Raw genomic sequence first — 22316 nt, 5'->3', positions numbered from 1 at the left:
TGAATGAATAAGTACAAAAAACATTAATATGATATATTAGCTATCAATATTATTTAGAAATAGAGCCAATACATAAAAAACTGCTATCTGGTCCACTTTAAAAAAAGCAGACCACATATTGGTGAAGTAACAGTCAAGAAGAGGGTTTGTTTGTAAGGTAATATTGAGCTGGCTGCATGCCAGCACGGACTCTTGCTCCTAAAGCAGCTAAAACTATAAACTATTAAGCATTTTTGCAAAAGTTTGAAAAACCAGTTACTAATTCCCTACGGTTTCAAGATTTTATAACCCAAAAGAGTTATAATCTAATGGTGATCTCACACACATGATCCACTAATACATTTTATTGGATAATTCATGATTAGAAGTTAAATACATCATCACACAGAAATACTAACATCTAACAATCAGTGTCTATAGTCCATTTCTTTCAGCGATGCATATTTGCACTGACTCGCAGCGGTGCCCTTTTAGCTCGGAAAAGTTTCCAGATCGCTGATTGGTTGGACGAGATAATTCCAATTAATCAGCGATCACGAAACTTTTCCGAGCTAAAAGGGCACCGCTACGAGTCGGTGCAAATATACATCGCTAAAAGAAATGGAATATAGTAACAGTAACCTATAGCTGTTACAAATATGTTTAATTCACTTTTCGTTTGCAGAGCTAACTTGACTTGCTCACGCAGCCTAATTTCATTTGACGTGTCGACATACACTTAAGTTCATTGATAAAATGGAGGAATGCATAATTTGAAGGAAAATGATGTAACATTGGTGACAAAAAGAGAAATCCAGTTATTAAAGATGCACAAGTTCTCAAAGAGTAAAGGCAACACTACAGGCAGGAATGTTATCCTACTGACAAATGCAAGAGGAGTTCTTCCCCTTGCATCCGTCACCTAAGGTCTTAGATGTGGTGGTAAAGGTCTCTTGGTTTCAGTTCCCAAAGGTCTCTTAGTTTCAGTTCCCAAAGGTCTCTTAGTTTCAGTTTCCAAAGGTCTCTTAGTTTCAGTTCCCAAAGGTCTCTTAGTTTCAGTTCCCAAAGGTCTCTTAGTTTCAGTTCCCAAAGGTCTTAGATGTGATGGTAAAGGTCTCTTAGTTTCAGTTCAAGTATCATCTGAAGAGATACACACCAGAACGTCAGCCTAGCAAGCCCCACCAAGCTTCCTTTCCCCCACACATCTCCCCGTTGTGGTACCCATACACAGCAGTGATCTCCCTAGTACACAGCTTAAACTCGCTGTCCCGGGCTGGGGTCGACCTGTTGTCGTGCGAATACTAGGCAAATGCGTGAAATGCGTTACCACTGTACTAGCTTTGAGGTGCCAAGCATGGTGAAATATAAGTCAAAATCTTTATGATTAATAGCAACTGGGCTATATTCCTGGGAGGCCATGTTGGGGGAAATGCTGCATTTACGCTGTGAGCAAAATTTAAAGAGTCTGGGCAGGAAGATAGAAAAGAGGAAGTGGGACCTAGGATAAAGCAGCATCATGTTTTGTAGAAATACAGGAAAATTTTACTGTTAGAAAGCTCTAAGATGTCTTCATTTCTGTCCGAAGGGGTCGGCCTGACAAATCACATAAGCCATTGTATTAAAGAGCTCCAAGGTGTCTTCATTTCTGTCCGAACGGGTTGGCCTGACAAACCATATAAGCTATTGTATTAAAGAGCTCCAAGGTGTCTTCACTTCTGTCCGAACGGGTTGGCCTGACAAATCACATAAGCTTGTGGATGAACCGTAGCAAAAGTACCAGTCTTTTCGACGTACATCTTCTGCCCAGAATCTTCCTGATTGGTCCAGGCTCTTGCATCTGAAACAGATGATATAACCATTCATTCATATTACTGCAACTGAAAACCATAAACAAACAGAAAACAGATTCATGTGACTGGTTTTGCGGATTACATCATAACTGAATTCATGATAGGGGCAATCTTAGTATTCAAAGAGGTAATCAGCTGATGAAACTTGCATTTATTCATGAAAGGAAAAATTGATAAGAAAAATTGGGTTATCAACAGATAAAAATTTAAAAAAAAAAAGACCATGCAATGGAATCTAATAATGATAATAATAATAACAATAATGATAATAATAATAATAATGTATGAATAAAATAATCTTGCCCTAGAGACAACTTACCATTGTGTTGGGTCCATATGAGCATATTCTTGATAGCCTCAACCTGGGCAGGTGTGTCATACATTCCAAGGCGATGGCCAGGGAGTTGCTTACAGAAAGTTACAGCATAGCTGATGTCTTTCCACTCCGCGGCGTAAAGGTACAGGAAGCCATCTGACATAATCTTATAGAATGTGTTTCTAATAGTACCTGAAAAAATATTATCACGTCAGATTACTAAGATATTTCTGTTGTAATATGCTTTAACCCTTTTACCCCCAAAGGACGTACTGGTACGTTTCACAAAACCCATCCCTTTACCCCCATGGACGTACCGGTACGTCCTTGCAAAAAAATGTTATACATTTTTTTTTTTCATATTTTTGATAATTTTTTGAAAAAAATTCAGGCATTTTCCAAGAGAATGAGACCAACCTGACCTCTCTATGACAAAAATTAAGGCTGTTAAAGCAATTTAAAAAAAATATACTACAAAATGTGCTGGGAAAAAAATAACCCCCTGGGGGTTAAGGGTTGGAAATTTCCAAAGAGCCTGTGTGTAAAAGGGATAAATTCCACTCTCTCTCTCTCTCTCTCTCTCTCTCTCTCTCTCTCTCTCTCTCTCTCTCTCTCTCTCTCTCTCTCTCTCTCTCTCAACACTAAACAATATAATCAGTGAATAGAATTTTATCTCAAGGGTTAAACGTCATTGCTAAAGATTTTATTAGAAACAAAAAGTTACCATCCAAAAATTATACGAGTAACCTTCGTACTTGTGAAGTAGAAGTAAGTCGCATTTCCAAGGATCTTCAAGTCAGTGTACCTCGGGGTTTTCCCACCGAGTCGACAGAGAAATTTCCCTTCGAAAGGTTCTGTAGAAGCTGCTTTGCACAATGCATTAGTCCAACAGGCCATACGACACTTACCTAGCAGTAAAGATATAAAAGGTTACTGGGGTATCAAGTAGTCCAGGTTTTCCTTTATATGTCACCTTGGTTCACCGGTTGAAAAAAAACTACTGCAAATGACTACAAAAGGGCATAATCTACGTCAGAGAATCTTAGATGTTACTATGTACACGTTACGGAATTTTATCTAAAGCCGAAACACACTAGAGTATGTCCTACTAATGAATAAAAAGAAAAAAATATGATAATATTCTCTTACAAAAACTGTTATCTTTGAGGGAGGAAAATCATACTGAATTTGTCAGAATTCTCTTACAAAAGTTGTTTACTTTGAGAAAAAAATAACTATATTTGTCAGAATTTTCTTACAAAAACTGTCAACTTCGATGCTGTAGAAGGAGTCGCTTTCAGGAATCACCAGACCATCAGAAATAATAATGCCGCCTCGTAATTCATCGCCTTCCACAAACCTAATTGTGTAATTAGACAGGTCACTTCCAGCACTAGCTAGAACTGAGGCCAAGGACGGGTCAGCAAAGACAATTGCAGATACAGCAACTATCTGGAATAGGTCGACTAGCCTCATGTCATCTAACCTGTTGATTAAAAGGGAAATATACTAAACTGCTAAAGAAAAGTAAGTTGGTTAAATGATAATCATTCCTAATCTATGGAACACATAATCTTAACACTATAAAAAAAACAGACAAGTGATTATTGAAGAAATGAGTAATGATCGCTGATGAAAATGACACTCAAGTTTATTGTGTCGTCCCTCCACCGCAAACACCAAAAGCGTCACAGAACAGTGTTAATCAGTAATGTGTTACTACTATTAGCTGCAATCCACGCAGTGTAGCGCCATCTCACTGAGTCAACAAGCCTCTGGAAGAAGGCTTTGGGGAGTTCATTCCATTCCTTGAATAATCTGACTTCCAAATAACTAATGTTTTGAGGTGGAGCACCTCCCTTTATCCATCTTCCAATATTATCCCACATATACAAGAATGGTGCCTTATCCAGAAACAGAGATGGCCAGGGTAGTACAACAATGTTGTTTCATCTAAAAAATTAAATAAAGAACCATGCCATGGGAGGACAAGCCTCGTCCTGTTGAAAAGTCTGGAGCCATGGCTGGGCCTGGAATAATGGTACAACGTGTTGTTACAGAACTTGGTCTCTGTAGGCTATGGCAGTCACATGCTGACAAATCACATGTAAAAGTGTTCTGCGGTGGTAGCTGAAGCCACTTCAGACAATGAGACTTACTCTTCTCCAGTGGTCAGTCTGCACAATGCAGCAGTTTCTTAAACATTCATTATGATATCTCCATACACGCAATTAGCCATCGGGGCGGGACATGTTAAATCTGGACTCATAAGAAAACAACACTTGTTGCCACTGATGACATCACCAACGCTAGTGTTGTCGCACCCACTGTAGATGATTTTGGCTGTGCCATTACGTCAGAATTGCTCGGATGTAAAGACAGCAACATCTGATCCCTACTTCCCTCAGATGACAGGCAGTGTCTACAGAGATTTGCCGCTGAGGCACTTTCATTGTTGCAGCTATTTGTGTTCATCCTTTTTGTCTGTTTCAAGGAGGGGTAACTTGGATGGGGTGATCTTGCACTGGTGTTTTTACTCTTGGGCATAATGAGTCCTTAATCTTGAACATTACTAATTTGACAATGCCTTGTGGATTTTTGTCACGTGACATCTGAAGTGCCTGACCACTGCAGTTAGTGTAGATCTGATCTGAAACGCTCCAATTGTGATCACTCGCTGTTATGCTTGACATGGCGTGTTTTTGCAGTGTCCCTACAATCTATTTTGTGATGTGTGGTATTTTTTCAATGGCCTGCCTTCTAAAAAATCAAACGATGGGGGAATGTACGCCTTTTTTTCCTGAAATATGAAAACTTCATACAAATAACAGAAAAACCATTAAAATTAATGCGTTTGTCCATTACGGTCAAGAACAACCTGAAACTACAGCAAAACCATCTTGGAATGGAAAGTAATGTATACATACGACCATGCATGTCAGAATTTTACTGCTTAAGGTTTTTTGTTCATTTATCATGACCTTCTATGTCCTTTTCCCACGCACATACTTCTCGAAATTCACCGAACTACACCATGTTGTCCAAAGACGTTCCCTTAGCAATGTATACATATGACCATGCCTGTCAGAATTTTACTGCTTGATGTTTTTTGTTCATTTATCATGACCTTCTAAGTCCTTTTCCCACGCACATACTTGCAATCGAAATTCACCGAACTACACCACGTTGTCCAAAGACGTTCCCTTGTAGGAGTGTCGTGACATCAGTGCACATCACGTGAGCCACTGTTGGCATTACTAAGGGTCTTTGCAATATTCCTTTAGTGCCTATTTGTACTTGCTCTATGTCCATCTACTTTACCTCCATTCCCACTTCCTTTGATCTGACTATGTCCGATTTTTTTAGCTTTTATTTCATCGAGTATTTCCAGGATTGCCCTAATTTAAATAAATGGCCTTGCAGAGTCAAGCACCGCACTCTATATCCCAAATTGATAAATATAATCCAATAATTCGAAAGGGATTCCAATTAATAAACTCTTTAGATCATGGTTTTATGTCTCTCGCTATCCTGATCTGTCTCATACCTTGGACTTACATGCATTATATGTATCCTTACATATATATATATATATATGTGTGTGTGTGTGTGTGTGTGTGTATTATCGCCACAGAAGGAAAAATTAAAAGACTTGATTGGAGTTAGTACTATCGTCCATTAGTCTGTTGATGTCCCTAATGGACGAAAGTACTAACTCCAATCAAGTCTTTTCATTTTTCCTTCCGTGGCTATAATACATCTTATATTCATCACGTGTCAGCTTTCGTAATTTCTACACATCTATATATATATATATATATATATATATATATATATATATATATATATATATATATATATATATGTATATATGTATATACATATATATATATAGTTGATAGTTGGGTTCCTCTCGGGAATCGCAATTTAAGTAGAAATAAAATAGTCAATGCTACTATCATCATCTTTATTTGGTAGCTTTTGATATAACCTATGTCATCCTCAGCCTATCTGCAATTATCATTAGGCTGAGGATGACATAAGTTATGTCGAAAGCTACCAAATAAAGATGAGGGTAGCAGCAGTGACTATTTTATTTCTACTTATATATATATATATATATATATATATATATATATATATATATATAATATATATATATACATATATATATATATATATATATATATATATATATATATATATATATATATATATATAAAGTATGTATATATACTTATACCAGAAACTACCATCATATAATTAATTATCCCTTCAGTCTCTGATCCTCAGACAGAGAGCATTCAACATCAAGAGATATTTATGACCTATACAAATAGATGAAAACTATACAAATAAATGAAAATCACAAGTAAATATGATGGATTATCATTAAACATTAAATAAGACAAACTCGCCAATTTTAAAAGTAAATAACAACGAGAACAACAACAAAATCCAAAACTTAATCTTAATAATAATTAATGCTTCCAGAAGGCTAAAAAATCCCTGGCTACACCACTTGCACTTACTGCCGAGACCCAACAACTGTTTTGACATTCAGATCTCCCTGGACAATTCTATCCTGTTCGTAATACTAGGCAGGCAGTTAATTCTAATAGCCAGGCCTTCTCCATCATGAGGCTCAATACTACGCAGTACTCTAGAAGTTTTGTTCCAGCTGTTACCAAGTTGTGGAATGATCTTCCTAATCGGGTAGTTGAAAAAATAGAACTTCAAAAGTTCAAAGTTGGAGCAAATGCTTTTTTGTTGACCAGGCGGACACGAGTCTTTTTATAGTTTATTTATGACATATTTGTTTTTGATGTTGTTAATAGTTTATATGTGACATGTCTGTTTTGACGTTGTTACTTTTTCTAGAATGATTTATTGTTAATTTGTCCTCTTCATTTACTTGTTTCCTTTCCTCACTGGGCTATTTTTCCCTGTTGGAGCCCCTGGGCTTATAGCATCTTGCTTTTCCAACTAGGGTTGTGGCTTGGATAGTAATAATAATGATAGGCATTGTGAAATGTTATATGCTCCCGAATGAACATTATAAAACGACCGTGAAGGTCCTGTAGAGAGACTCGGGTTCCCCTGCTGTACGGGAAAAGAGAAGCAGCCATTAAAATAATGTTTCCTGAAGGCATCTGTAAGGAAGAGTTGTAATCAACCATTATCTCTCTTTATGGTCTATTAGTTTCGACTGGGTCCACGTTCGAATCCGTGGCCGACCTGGGATTATTATCATGAAGTTAAGTTCCCCCTTGGGTCTCTGAGCCCGAGGTCGAGCGAATTCGATGTTAAGTGGTATTTTGGGCTTATATGGATGAATAAGGATCGCAAGTAAATGGGATAGATTATATATATATATATATATATATATATATATATATATATATATATATATATATATATATACATATAAGTATATATATATATATATATATATATATATATATATATGTATATATATATATATATGTGTGTGTGTGTGTAAATGCATATACACGTGTATACAGTATATCTAAATATGCATACAAATATACATACATACATACACACATATAAATAGATATATATACATATATGTGTGTGCGTGTGTATACACATACATTTATCTAGATATATATATATATATATATATATATATATATATATATATATATATATATATATATACATAAACACAAATATACGTACAGGCAAACACAAATATATAAATGTATACATATGTTTGTGTGCGTGTATGTGAAAAGTTCTTATGTACAGTATGTTACGAATTGAAAAATATGAAATATAAAGAACTATATTACCGCAATCATTTTCCGGAACAAACCAAATGAAAATCGAATTTACAGAAGAATGTGAAAATCTGTTACCTTAGAGAATATTTCGAGGAGCAAAGAAGCGGCACGTCTTAACCCACCCAGAGCTGTGGCGACACTGAATAAATAAAGATGATTTGTGCCTTTTGTGGACTAGTTGTGGGGACAGTCCGTTTTTCCTCTACTGAAATTCCCACAGATTCTACATTTTTCCCACAAATTCGTTGATCAAAAAAAGAAAAATACTATTAACATTTCCATGAAGATTCCGGCGAACTTACCTATAATTTGTTTCTAAATGATGTTGTATAAATTAGCAAAATCAGCTAATAAAACAATAAACAGTTTTTTTTTTACTTTTAACTCAATAACCTTAATGAATTTATCAAGTTTCTCATCAAGTATTTGCTCTTTAGCTTATATTATTATTATTATTATTATTATCATTATTATTAAATGCTAAGCCACAACCCTTGTTGGAAAAGCACGATGCTTTAAGCCCAGGAGCCCCAACAGGGAAAATAGCCCAGTGAGGAAAGGGAACAAGGAAAAATTTAACATTTTATTAAATGCTAAGCCACAACCCTTGTTGGAAAAGCACGATGCTATAAGCCCAGGGGCCCCAAACAGGGAAAATAGCCCAGTAAGGAAAGGGAACAAGGAAAAATTGAATATTTTAAAGAATAGTAACATTATAATAAATATTTCCTATATAAACTATAAAAACTTTAACAAAACAAGAAGAGAAAGTAGATAGAATACTGTGCCCGAGTGTACCCTCAAGCAAGAGAACTCTAACCCAAGACAGTGAAAGACCATGGTACAGAGGCTATAACTAAGGAATACTTGGAAAGTAAATGAAATTAGAAGGAATTATACCGAAAATCAAAGAAATTTAACCATACATATTCAATGAATAATTATCATCCCTACATAACTGAATTGAAATACGCTCAACTGCATTGTATAAAAAAAAAAATCGAAAATCCTCATCTTATGCTAACTTCTTCAGTGTAGCTCTATGAATAATGATAAAAAAAAATAAAAAAAAATCTTTTCCTCTTCTTCGACACAACCTTTTGCATAAAGATTTCTCGGTGCTACTATACTGTGATTCCTACCATCAGGATTCTATTATAGAGTGATTCCTACCGTATTTTTCGGTTATGAGATGATCCCTACCAGAGGAGGATAATAAAACTACTTCTTGACAATATTTTAATCTATTCTATTCTGAAAAATTAATAAAACGTACTTTAAACAATCAGAATTAACGTTGGGCGTCAATATTGCAAAAATGAAGCCCTTGTTTATTAACAAAAATTAACTAACAAAAACTAGTTTAATGTCGCATAAGATTGCATAGAATGGTGTTGATCTCCTTTCAAAACACGCCAGCAGTGTTCTTCCAAGTGCCCCTGGAGTACCTAACCTAACCTAGCCTAACATTATTTGGTTGTTTGCTTGTTTAGGTGGTTTGGTAGGAATCACCTTGTAGTAGATTTGAGTTCCCATATCGAGGTAGGAACAGAAAATGAGGGTAGGAGTTATCCTATAGTAGATTTAAGTCCCAATATTGAGGTAGGGACAGAAAATGATGGTAGGAGTCATCCTATAGAAGATTTGAGTCCCCATATTGAGGTAAGAACAGAAAATAAGGGTAGGAATCGCCCTATAGTAGATTTGAGTCCCTATATTGAGGTAGGAACAGAAAATGAGGGTAGGAATCACCCTATAGTAGATTTGAGTCCCCATATTGAGGTAATGGGAACAGAAAATGAGGGTAGGAATCACCCTATAGTAGATTTGAGTCCCTATATTGAGGTAGGAACAAAAAAATGAGGGTAGGAATCACCCTATAGTAGATTTGAGTCCCCATATTGAGTTGAGAACAGAAAATGAGGGTAGGAATCACCATATCGTAGATTTGAGTCTCTATATAGAAGTAGGAACAGAAAATGAGGGTAGGAATCACCCTATAGTAAATTTGAGTCCCTATATTGAGGTAGGAACAGAAAATGAGGGTAGGAATCATCATATAGTAGATTTGAGTCCCCATATTGAGGTAGTTACAGAAAATGAGGGTAGGAATCACCCTATAGTAGATTTGAGTCCCCATATTGAGGAAAGAACAGAAAATAAGGGTAGGAATCACCCTATAGTAGATTTGAGTCCCCATATTGAGGTAGGAAAAGAAAATGAGGGTAGGAATCACCATATCGTAGATTTGAGTCCCCATATTGAGTTAAGAACAGAAAATGAGGGTAGGAATCACCATATCGTAGATTTGAGTCCCTATATAGAAGTAGGAACAGAAAAGGAGGGTAGGAATCACCCTATAGTAAATTTGAGTCCCTATATTGAGGTAGGAACAGAAAATGAGGGTAGGAATCATCATATAGTAGATTTGAGTCCCCATATTGAGGTAGTTACAGAAAATGAGGGTAGGAATCACCATATAGTAGATTTGAATCCCTATATTGAGGTAGGAACAGAAAATAAGGGTAAGAATCATCCTATAGTAGATTTGAGTCCCCATATTGAGGTAGGAATCCCCCTATAGTAGATTTGAGTTCCCATATTGAGTTAGGAATAGAAAATGCTGGTAGGAATCAACCTATAGTAGATTTGAGTCCTAATATTGAGTTAGGAACAGAAAATGAGGGTAGGAATCATCCTATAGTAGATTTGAGTCCCCACATTGACGAAGTTACAGAAAATGAGGGTAGGAGTCATCCTATAGTAGATTTGAGTCTCTATATTGAGGTAAGAACAAAAAAGGAAGGGTAGGAATCACTTTATAGTAGATTTGAGTCCCCATATTGAGGTAGGGACAGAAAATGGGATTAGGAATCATCCTAGAGTAGATTTGAGTCCCCATATTGAGGAAGGAACAGAAAATGAGGGTAGGAATCATGCTATAGTAGATTTGAGTCCCCATATTGAGGAAGGAACAGAAAATGAGGGTAGGAATCATCCTATATTAGATTTGAGTTCCCATATTGAGTTAGGAGTAGAAAATTGGGGTAGGAATCACCCTATAGTAGATTTGAGTTCCCATATTGAGTTAGGAATAGAAAATGAGGGTAGGAATCATCCTATAGTGATTTGAGTCCCCATATTGAGTTAGGAACAGAAAATGAGGGTAGGAATCCCCCTATAGTAGATTTGAGTCTCCCTATTAAGTTATCAACAGAAAATGAGGGTAGGAATCACCCTATAGTAGATTTGAGTCCCCATATTGAGGAAGGAACAAAAAATAAGGGTAGGAATCACCCTGTAGTAGAATTGAGTCCCCATATCGAGGTAGTTACAGAAAATGATGGCAGAAATCACCCTAGAGTAGATTTGAGTCCCCATATTAAGGAAGGAACAGAAAATAAGGGTAGGAATCACCCTATAGTAGATTTGAGTCCCCATATTGAGGAAGGAACAGAAAATAAGGGTAAGAATCACCCTGTAGTAGATTTGAGTCCTCATATCGAGGTAGTTACAGAAAATGATGGTAGAAATCATCCTATAGTAGATTTGAGTCCCCATATTGAGGAAGGAACAGAAAATAAGGGTAGGAATCACCCTATAGTAGATTTGAGTACCCATATTGAGGAAAGAACAGAAAATGAGGGTAGGAATCATGCTATAGTAAATTTTAGTCCCCATATTCAGGTAGGAACAGAAAATGAGGGTAAGGATCACCCTATAGTAGATTTGAGTCCCCATGTTGAGGAAAGAACAGAAAATAAGGGTAGGAATCATGCTATAGTAGATTTGAGTCCCCATGTTGAGATAAGAACAGAAAATGAAGGGTAGGAATCACTTTATAGTAGATTTGAGTCCCCATATTAAGGTAGGGACAGAAAATGGGATTAGGAATCTTCCTGGAGTAGATTTGAGTCCCCATATTGAGGAAGGAACAGAAAATGAGGGTAGGAATCTTCCTATAGTAGATTTGAGTTCCCATATTGAGTGTGGAATAGAATATGAGGGTAGGAATCATCCTATAGTAGATTTGAGTCCCCATATTGAGTTAGGAACAGAAAATGAGGGTAGGAATCCCTCTATAGTAGATTTGAGTCCCCATATTAAGTTAGGAACAGAAAATGAGGGTAGGAATCACCCTATAGTGGATTTGAGTCCCCATATTGAGGTAATGGGAACAGAAAATGAGGGTAGGAATCGCCCTATAGTAGATTTGAGTTCCCATATTGAGGAAGGAACAGAAAATAAGGGTAGGAATCACCCAGTAGTAGATTTGAGTCCCCATATCGAGGTAGTTACAGAAAATGATGGTAGAAATCACCCTATAGTAGATTTGAGTCCCCATATTGAGGAAGGAACAGAAAATGAGGGTAGGAATCACCCTATAGTAGATTTGAGTCCCCATATTGAGGAAAGAACAGAAAATAAGGGTAGGAATCACCCTGTAGTAGATTTCAGTCCCCATATTGAGGAAGGAACAGAAAATAAGGGTAGGAATCACCCTATAGTAAATTTGAGTCCCCATATTGAGGAAAGAAGAGAAAATGAGGGTAGGAATCATGCTATAGTAGATTTGAGTCCCCATATTGAGGTAGGAACAGAAAATGAGGGTAAGAATCACCCTTTAGTAGATTTGAGTCCCCATATTGAGGAAAGAACAGAAAATAAGGGTAGGAATCACCCTATGGTAGATTTGAGTCCCCATATTGAGTTAGGAATAGAAAATGAGGGTAGGAATCACCCTATAGTAGATTTGAGTCCCCATATTGAGTTAGGATTAGAAAATGAGGGTAGGAATCACCCTATGTTAGATTTGAGTCCCCATATTGAGTTAGGAATAGAAAATGAGGGTAGGAATCACCCTATAGTAGATTTGAGTCCCCATATTGAGTTAGGAACAGAAAATGAGGGTAGGAATCACCCTATAGTAGATTTGAGTCCCCATGTTGAGCTAGGAACAGAAAATGAGGGTAGGAATTACGCTATAGTAGATTTGAGTCCCCATGTTGAGTTAGGATCAGAAAATGAGGTTAGGAATCCCCCTATAGTAGATTTGAGTCCCCATATTGAGTTAGGAACAGAAAATGAGGGTAGGAATCACCCTATAGTAGATATGAGTCCTCATATTGAGTTAGGAATAGAAAATGAGGGTAGGAATCACCCTATAGTAGATTTGAGTCCCCATATTGAGTTAGGAACAGAAAATGAGGGTAGGAATCCCCCTATAGTAGATTCGAGTCCCCATATTGAGTTAAGAATAGAAAATGAAGGTAGGAATCACCCTATAGTAGATTTGAGTCCCCATATTGAGTTAGGATTAGAAAATGAGGGTAGGAATCACCCTATAGTAGATTTGAGTCTCCATATTGAGTTAGGAACAGAAAATGAGGGTAGGAATCACCCTATAGTAGATTTGAGTCCCCATGTTGAGCTAGGAACAGAAAATGAGGGTAGGAATTACGCTATAGTAGATTTGAGTCCCCATGTTGAGTTAGGATCAGAAAATGAGGGTAGGAATCACCCTATAGTAGATTTGAGTCCCCATATTGAGTTAGGAACAGAAAATGAGGGTAGGAATCACCCTATAGTAGATTTGAGTCCCCATGTTGAGCTAGGAACAGAAAATGAGGGTAGGAATTACGCTATAGTAGATTTGAGTCCCCATGTTGAGTTAGGATCAGAAAATGAGGTTAGGAATCCCCCTATAGTAGATTTGAGTCCCCATATTGAGTTAGGAACAGAAAATGAGGGTAGGAATCACCCTATAGTAGATATGAGTCCTCATATTGAGTTAGGAATAGAAAATGAGGGTAGGAATCACCCTATAGTAGATTTGAGACCCCATATTGAGTTAGGAACAGAAAATGAGGGTAGGAATCAACCTATAGTAGATTTGAGTCCCCATATTAAGTTAGGAACAGAAAATGAGGGTAGGAATTATGCTATGGTAGATTTGAGTCCCCATGTTGAGTTAGGAACAGAAAATGAGGGTAGGAATCACCCTATAGTAGAATTGAGTCCCCATATTGAGTTAGGAACAGAAAATGAGGGTAGGAATCACCCTATAGTAGATTTGAGTCCCCATATTGAGGTAATGGGAACAGAAAATGAGGGTAGGAATCACCCTATAGTAGATTTGAGTCCCTATATTGAGGTAGGAACAGAAAATGAGGGTAGGAATTATGCTATAGTAGATTTGAGTCCCCATGTTGAGTTAGGAACAGAAAATGAGGGTAGGAATCACCCTATAGTAGATTTGAGTCCCCATATTGAGTTAGGAACAGAAAATGAGGGTAGGAATCACCCTATAGTAGATTTGAGTCCCCATATTAAGTTAGGAACAGAAAATGAGGGCAGGAATTACGCTATATTAGCACCGATTTCTCAACCAATCCAGAGAAATATCAAACTCGGATCACAACCAATAGTGTTTGATAGGCCACTCCTCATTGGTCCCAATGCCTCAACAGACCTATTGGAAACGTCCCTGCCTGGTGATCGCCGGACTGAGGTTCAAGTCCTGCTAAAGCTCGATAGTTTCTTCAGTATGTGCAGCCTCTCAATCCTTGTGAGCTAAGGATTCGGGGTTTGGGAGAACCTATAGGTCTACCTTGCTGAATCATCAACAACCATTTTCTAGTCACCACTGGTCCTTGTTTGGGTGAGAGGGGCTCGGGCGCTGATCATAGATGCTACCGCTAGAGAGTTATTGGGTCTTTGACTGGCCAGACAGTAGCCTACTACATTGGATCCTTCTCTCTGGTTACGGCTCTTTTGTCTTTGCCTACACATACACTGAATAGTCTGGCCTATTCTTTCCAGTTTCTCCTCTGTCCTCATACACCTAACAACACTGAAATTACCAAACAATTCTTCTCTTAAAGGGTTAACTAATGGCTATTTTCCTCTTGGTGAGGGTAGAAGAGGCTTTTTAGCTATGGTAATCAGCTCCTCCAGGAGGAGAACACTCAAAAATCAAACCATTGTTCTCTAGTCTTGGGTAGTGCCATAACCTCTGTACCAAGGTCTTCCACAGTCTTGGGGTAGAGTTCTCTTGCTTGAGGGTACACTCGGGCATGCTGTTCCTTCTCATTTCTCTTCCTCTTGCTATTTTGAAGTTTTTATTGTTTATATATGAAAGATTTATTTTAATGTTGTTATTTCTAGACATTTCTTGTAGTTTATTTCCTTATTTCATTTCCTCACTGGGCTATTTTCCTTGTTGGAGCCCTTAGGCTTATAGCATCCTGCTTTTCCAACTAGGGTTGTGGTTTAGCAAGTAATAATAATAATAATAATAATAATAATAATAATAATAATAATATATTCAGTCTCTATGGCATTGTCCTAGTAGCAAAGGAAATATCACTCTTGCCTCTGCTATTCATGAGCGGTATTTGAAACCTTCAGAATAAAGCATATTCATTTGAGAGCAAATTCTCTTAAAAGAGACATCTTTATCTTTCCTTAATATACTTGATTCGAGGATTATCTAAAGAACAGTGAGTGGAACCTGGTAAGTCCAGTTAGGCTGCTGAGGGTGGCATGATAGGCAAAGTTGGGTGAAAGTTCTTTCTGTTTTGGTGTTGTGAATTTGACTGTGCACAGCAATTTTCTAAAGAATTAAGAGTAAAAACACAAAAAAAAAATCTTTGGAATTAAAACTATTTCCATGAAAATAAAATACTCCTATAAAATTTTCCTACAAAATAAATTATTTATTCTGTAGGAAAATTTTATAGGAGTATTTTATTTTCATGGAAACGTTAGTTTTAATTCCAAAGATTTTCTTTTTTTTACTCTTAATTCTTTAGAAAATTGCTGTTTTGTACTAGGGTTACCAAGTTGGCCTTTTTTCAACCTCAAATTTGTCCTTTTTGAAATTGGTTGGCCTTTAGTAATATGAAAAAGTGGGCCTTAAATACTATACTTTTGACCTTTTTTCTATCAATGGATTGGCCTTTTAAAGCTGCAGTTCATTAGGAAACCTGGCAACCCTGGGAAAACTCCCACGAATCCTCCCACATAAATGTGGAATTCCTTAAAAATTCCCACCGATTGCGGGTCATTTGTGGGAAATTCCCATGAAACGACAACACCACGCGAGAATTATCATTGTCTTATTGACAATGCTGTTGTGGTAGATTGCCTAGACAACGGATCGTGCAATTGTGCAGTTCTCAAAGGACGAGAATCGATAGGTCAGGCCAATTATGCATTCCTCGTCGCTGTGCAAACACAGTTGAATCTATCAGCAATCATACATTCCATTTTTTGTGTTTTAAAGGTTTAAAGGTTTAAATGTCACTCATGAATGGCAAAGGCAAGGGACACTGACATTGCCCTAGCTAGCAGGACAATGCCCTAGAGACTGATCATATATACATAAGATCAGCACCCAAGCCCCTTCTACACCCAAGCTAGGACCAAAAGGTTTAAAAGTCCGCTCATGAATGGCAGAAGCAAGGGACACTGACATTGCCCTAGCAAGCAGGACAATGCCCTAGAGACTGATCATATATACATAAGATCAGCATCCAAGCTCCCTCTCCCCCCAAGCTAGAACCAGGGATGGCCAGGCAATGTCTGCTGATAACTCAACAGATAGACCTATGGGCTCCCCCAAACCTCCTCCCTATAACCTTAGTTCACAAGGATGGTAAGGTTGCAGACACTAAAAGCACTAACGAGTCTGAGCGGGATTCGACCCCCGTCTGGCAAACACCAAGCAGAGACGTTACTAATCAGGTTTCAGAAACATGAAGGTATTTTGAAGATTTTCTTTATCCGTTACAATATATAAGTAAGATTGGTGGAGATGCTTAATGTGATGGAAGGGTTTGTATATCGACATGATCAGCAATGCTATATTAGTCATCTACCCATACTAGGTTGGTTTGATGTTAGTGATCAGACTGAAGTCACTCACCATCACCAATCTGCCGTGGGCAGCGTGGGGATTAAATGATCAAACTCCATATATGAAAAAAGACATTTCAGAAGCCTTTGTCCTGCATTTCTTGTGTCGTGGTGACGATATAAAAAAAATAATGTTCTGGCCAAATTAGAATTCTACAAGAATTGAAAATCATAACACATTGACACGAGAATAGTTGCAGATGTCTTCAAACTGTTGGAACCTAGATTTATGTCCACTTTAGGCTCCAGAGCCTTTAAATATGCGGCCCCGAGACTATATAATAAGCTCCTACGAAACATTCGAATGATTGAAGACATTAAGGAAACTGAAGACTTTCTTATTTCATGAGTCTTTTGGCAGTGACGATTTAACAGTATATGAAACATCATATACTCTGAACGAACAAGGTGAAACGACAGTGAAGGTCCTGTAGAGAGTGGGGTTCCCCTGCTGTATAGGACCGGAAAAGCAGCCATCAAAGTAAGTAATACTTTATCTGCTTAATTGGTCTTAGAGAAATTTGATAATTACATATTACCTTTGCAACTGTTTTCCAGAGAGTTTAAGACGAAGAATATTGCAACTACAGATATTAACTAACTAGGAAATTACCTTTCCAACTTTTTTCCTAAGAGTTTAAAACGAAGAATCTTGCAACTCCAGATATTAACTAATTGTGAAATTACCTTTGCAACTTTTTTCCTAAGAATTTATAACGAAGAATCTTACAACTACAGATATTAACTAATTGTGAAATTACCTTTGCAACTTTTTACTAGAGAGTTTATAACGAAGAATCTTGCAACTACATATATTAACTAATTGTGAAATTACCTTTGCAACTTTTTACCAGAGTGTTTAAAACGAAGAATGTTGCAACGACAGATATCAACTAATTGTGAAATTACCTTTGCAACTTTTTTCCTAAGAGTTTATAACGAAGAATCTTGCAACTACAGATATTAACTAATTGTGAAATTACCTTTGCAACTTTTTTCCTAAGAGTTTATAACGAAGAATCTTGCAACTACAGATATTAACTAATTGTGAAATTACCTTTGCCACTTTTTTCCTAAGAGTTTATAACGAAGAATCTTGCAACTACAGATATAAACTAATTGTGAAATTACCTTTGCAACTTTTTTCCTAAGAGTTTATAACGAAGAATCTTGCAACAACAGATATTAACGAATTGTGAAATTACCTTTGCAACTTTTTTCCTAAGAGTTTATAACGAAGAATCTTGCAACTACAGATATTAACTAATTGTGAAATTACCTTTGCCACTTTTTTCCCAAGAGTTTATAACGAAGAATCTTGCAACTACAGATATTAACTAATTGTGAAATTACCTTTGCCATTTTTTTCCCAAGAGTTTATAACGAAGAATATTGCAACTACAGATATTAACTAATTGTGAAATTACCTTTGCAACTTTTTACCAGAGAGTTTATAACGAAGAATCTTGCAACTACAGATATTAACTAATTGTGAAATTACCTTTGCCACTTTTTTCCCAAGAGTTTATAACGAAGAATCTTGCAACTACAGATATTAACTAATTGTGAAATTACCTTTGTAACTTTTTTCCCAAGAGTTTATAACGAAGAATCTTGCAACTACAGATATTAACTAATTGTGAAATTACCTTTGCAACTTTTTACCAGAGAGTTTATAACGAAGAATCTTGCAACGATAGATATTAACTAATTGTGAAATTACCTTTGCAACTTTTTCCCAAGAGTTTATAACGAAGAATCTTGCAACTACAGATATTAACTAATTGTGAAATTACCTTTGCAACTTTTTACCAGAGAGTTTAAGACGAAGAATATTGCAACTACAGATATTAACTAATTGTGAAATTACCTTTGCAACTTTTTCCCAAGAGTTTATAACGAAGAATCTTACAACTACAGATATTAACTAATTGTGAAATTACCTTTGTAACTTTTTTCCCAAGAGTTTATAACGAAGAATCTTACAACTACAGATATTAACTAATTGTGAAATTACCTTTGCAACTTTTTACCAGAGAGTTTATAACGAAGAATCTTGCAACTACAGATTGTAACTAATTGTGAAATTACCTTTGCAATTTTTTCCCGAGAGTCTATAACGAAGAATCTTGCAACTACAGATATTAACTAATTGTGAAATTACCTTTGCAACTTTTTTCCCGAGAGTTTATAACGAAGAATCTTGCAACTACAGATATTAACTAATTGTGAAATTACCTTTGCAACTTTTTACCAGAGAGTTTATAACGAAGAATCTTGCAACTACAGATATCAACTAATTGTGAAATTACCTTTGCAACTTTTTTCCCAAGAGTTTATAACGAAGAATCTTACAACTACAGATATTAACTAATTGTGAAATTACCTTTGCAACTTTTTTCCCAAGAGTTTATAACGAAGAATCTTGCAACTACAGATATTAACTAATTGTGAAATTACCTTTGCAACTTTCTTCCCAAGAGTTTATAACGAAGAATCTTGCAACTACAGATATTAACTAATTGTGAAATTACCTTTGTAACTTTTTTCCCAAGAGTTTATAACGAAGAATCTTACAACTACAGATATTAACTAATTGTGAAATTACCTTTGCCACTTTTTTCCCAAGAGATTATAACGAAGAATCTTACAACTACAGATATTAACTAATTGTGAAATTACCTTTGCAACTTTTTTCCAGTTTAAATCGATGAATCTTGCAACTACAGATATCAACTAATTGTGAAATTACCTTTGCAACCTTTTACCAGAGAGTTTAAGACGAAGAATTTTGGCAACTGCAAATAATAACCAATTGTAAAATAAAAAAAAAATAAAAATAAAAAAAAGAAACATGATTTCAGACAAGCAAATAGTATTCAAAATAGGACTTGAAATAGTCAGCTATTTCAGACTACTTCACCTTTCCCAAGCAGTCTTCGCCTCCCTTAGACCTGATGAGATTTTTATTTATTCTAATTTTTTATCTTTTTTTATCCTTAGTTCTTGATTTATTCTTTATTTTTCTTATTTTGAAGTTTTCATTTCTCAGTTCCTGAGTTCCCAATTTTCGAGTAACCAAATCTTGAGCTTTTATCAATTTTCTTCTTCTTAATATTATTATTATTATTATTTTCATTACTTGCTAAGCTACAACCCTAGATGGAAAAGCAGGAGGCTATAAGCCAAGGGGCTCCGAAAGGGAAAGTAGCCCAGTGAGGAAAACAAGGAAAAATAAAATTCCTAAGAAGAGTAACAACATTAGAATAAATATCTCCTATATAAACTATAAAAACTTTAACAAAACAAGAGGAAGAAAAACAAGACAGTACAGCGTGCCCGAGAGTACCCTCAAGTCTTTTATAATTCTCTGGTTATTTATCAATTCTCGTTCCCCTTTCAACTCTACATTTTTCTCCAATTCTCATAACTTGATACCAGAAGTAACCCTTCTCCAGATAACACCTTACCAACAGGTTGCAAAACATTTTCTCCAGTTCTCCTAACTTGATACCAGAAGAAGTAACCCTTTTCCAGATAACACCTTACCAACAGGTTGCAAAACATTTTCTCCAGTTCTCCTAACTTGATACCAGAAGAAGTAACCCTTTTCCAGATAACACCTTACCAACAGGTTGCAAAACATTTTCTCCAGTTCTCCTAACTTGATACCAGAAGAAGTAACCCTTTTCCAGATAACACCTTACCAACAGGTTGCAAAACATTTTCTCCAGTTCTCCTAACTTGATACCAGAAGAAGTAACCCTTTTCCAGATAACAGCTTACCAACAGGTTGCAAAAAATTTTCTCCAGTTCTCCTAACTTGATACCAGAAGAAGTAACCCTTCTTCAGATAACAGCTTACCAACAGGTTGCAAATCAAGAGACAAAACTAGTTCGTCATGACTTTAGGGCGTTTTCAACCTTGCTCAAAACATCCATGTGTTTAATCTTGTACTTCAGACAAAATTATTTCCAAAAGATTATCTGACTATATTCTTTAAAGCCAAAATAAATCGAGAAAAATCCAAGTGTTTCATCTTGCACTTCAGATAAAATGATTTCCAATTGATTATCTTGCTATATTTTTAAAGCCAAAATTAATTGAGAAAAATCTAAGTGTTTCATCTTGCACTTCAGACAAAATGATTTCCAATTGATTATCTTGCTATATTTGTCAAAGCCAAAATAAATTGAGAAAAATCTAAGTGTTTCATCTTGCACTTCAGACAAAATAATTTCCAATAGATTATCTCCCTATATTCTTTAAAGCCAAAATAAATTGAGGATATTAATCCTTTCGAATTTTTAAATAATATCACCAATACACTACTTACTTTACTTTAAGGGCTACTTCTCCGATCCTGTACAGCGGGGGAACTCTACTCTTTACAGGACCTCCACAGTCGTTTTATCATATTCATTCGAGATCATCCAGCAATTCTCTTCGCGTATTGTTCGCTTACTGTTTGACCCTCACTGTTGAAGCACTTGCAGAATAAAAAATAGGTCTTCAGTTTCCTCTTGAAAGCCTTAATATCTTTAATCATTCAGTTGATTCGTGAGAGCTTATTGCATAGGTTCTTGTGGCCTGATTGGTAATGTCTCTGCCTGGTGTTTGCCAGTCGGGGGTTCGAGTCCCACCAGTCTCCTTAGTGCCATTAGTATCTGCAGCCTCACTATCCTCGTGAGCTAAGGATGCGGGGTTTGGGGGAGCTTATAGGTCTAACTGTGAGTCATCAGCAGCCTCTGCCTGGCCCTCCATGGTCCTAGCTTAGGTGGAGATGGGGCTTCGGCGCTGATCACATGATATATGGTCAGTCTCTAGGACATTGTTCTGCTTGATAGGGTGATGTCACTGTCCCTTGCTTCAACCATTCATGAGCGGCCTTTAAACCTCGGGGCTACATATTCAAAGGTTCTAGAGTCTTCAGTATACATAAATCTAGGTTCTAATAGTTTGAAAAACTCTATAACCATTCTCGTCTCAACACGATTTGTTGGCTCCACAATATATAGTAATTCTCTAAGACATTTTGGACGGACGTGTTTGATGACTTGGTGGATTATTGCACATTTTAAATTCAATCCTTGCTTTAATCGACAGCCAATGTAAATCAATTAGTATAGGAGTGATCCTTTCTCTAAGGTGGACACCTTTCATCATTCTTGCTCTCTGTTTATTATGTTTTGTGATTTCTTAAGTTGTACTTTTGGTAAATTGCAGTAGATGGAATTACAGTAGTCAAGTATCACAAGTTTCTTTACAGAATATTCATCCAAGTACTTTTTTATAATAGCAATGTTTCCAAGATGATAACCAGCAGTTTTACTACATTATCTATTTGGGAATTGAGAGACAAGTTACAGTCAAGAGATAAGCCTAGGTCATGAACTTTACTAGATATCGGGAATGATTCGTTATTCATGTTCATTTGGATA

General features: G+C 36.4%; 1 protein-coding gene across 1 annotated transcript; it reads right to left on the bottom strand.

Moving 5' to 3' along the window:
• Positions 1-576: 576 nt before the first annotated feature.
• On the bottom strand, positions 577-3627 carry LOC137638388 (uncharacterized). The gene is made up of 4 exons (XM_068370421.1): positions 3405-3627; positions 2901-3053; positions 2149-2337; positions 577-1816 (listed from the first exon to the last, which is right to left on the bottom strand). The coding sequence occupies exons 1-4, from the start codon at positions 3619-3621 to the stop codon at positions 1689-1691; spliced, it is 687 nt and encodes a 228-aa protein (XP_068226522.1). The 5' UTR covers positions 3622-3627; the 3' UTR covers positions 577-1688.
• Positions 3628-22316: the final 18689 nt, after the last annotated feature.

This window comes from Palaemon carinicauda, chromosome 3 (assembly GCF_036898095.1).
Source record: "Palaemon carinicauda isolate YSFRI2023 chromosome 3, ASM3689809v2, whole genome shotgun sequence".
NCBI classification, from domain to species: Eukaryota; Metazoa; Arthropoda; class Malacostraca; order Decapoda; family Palaemonidae; genus Palaemon; species Palaemon carinicauda.
This window is presented reverse-complemented; position numbering and strand designations above follow the sequence as displayed.

Excerpts from the sequence above, each read along its gene's own strand:
- LOC137638388 (XM_068370421.1), bottom strand. The coding sequence starts at position 3,621 with ATGAGGCTAGTCGACCTATTCCAGATAGTTGCTGTATCTGCAATTGTC. Across the intron at positions 3,054-3,404 it reads CATCGAAGTTGACAGTTTTT|GTAAGTGTCGTATGGCCTGT; the intron begins GTAAGAAAATTC and ends CTTTACTGCTAG. Across the intron at positions 2,338-2,900 it reads GACTTACTTCTACTTCACAA|GTACTATTAGAAACACATTC; the intron begins GTACGAAGGTTA and ends ATATTTTTTCAG.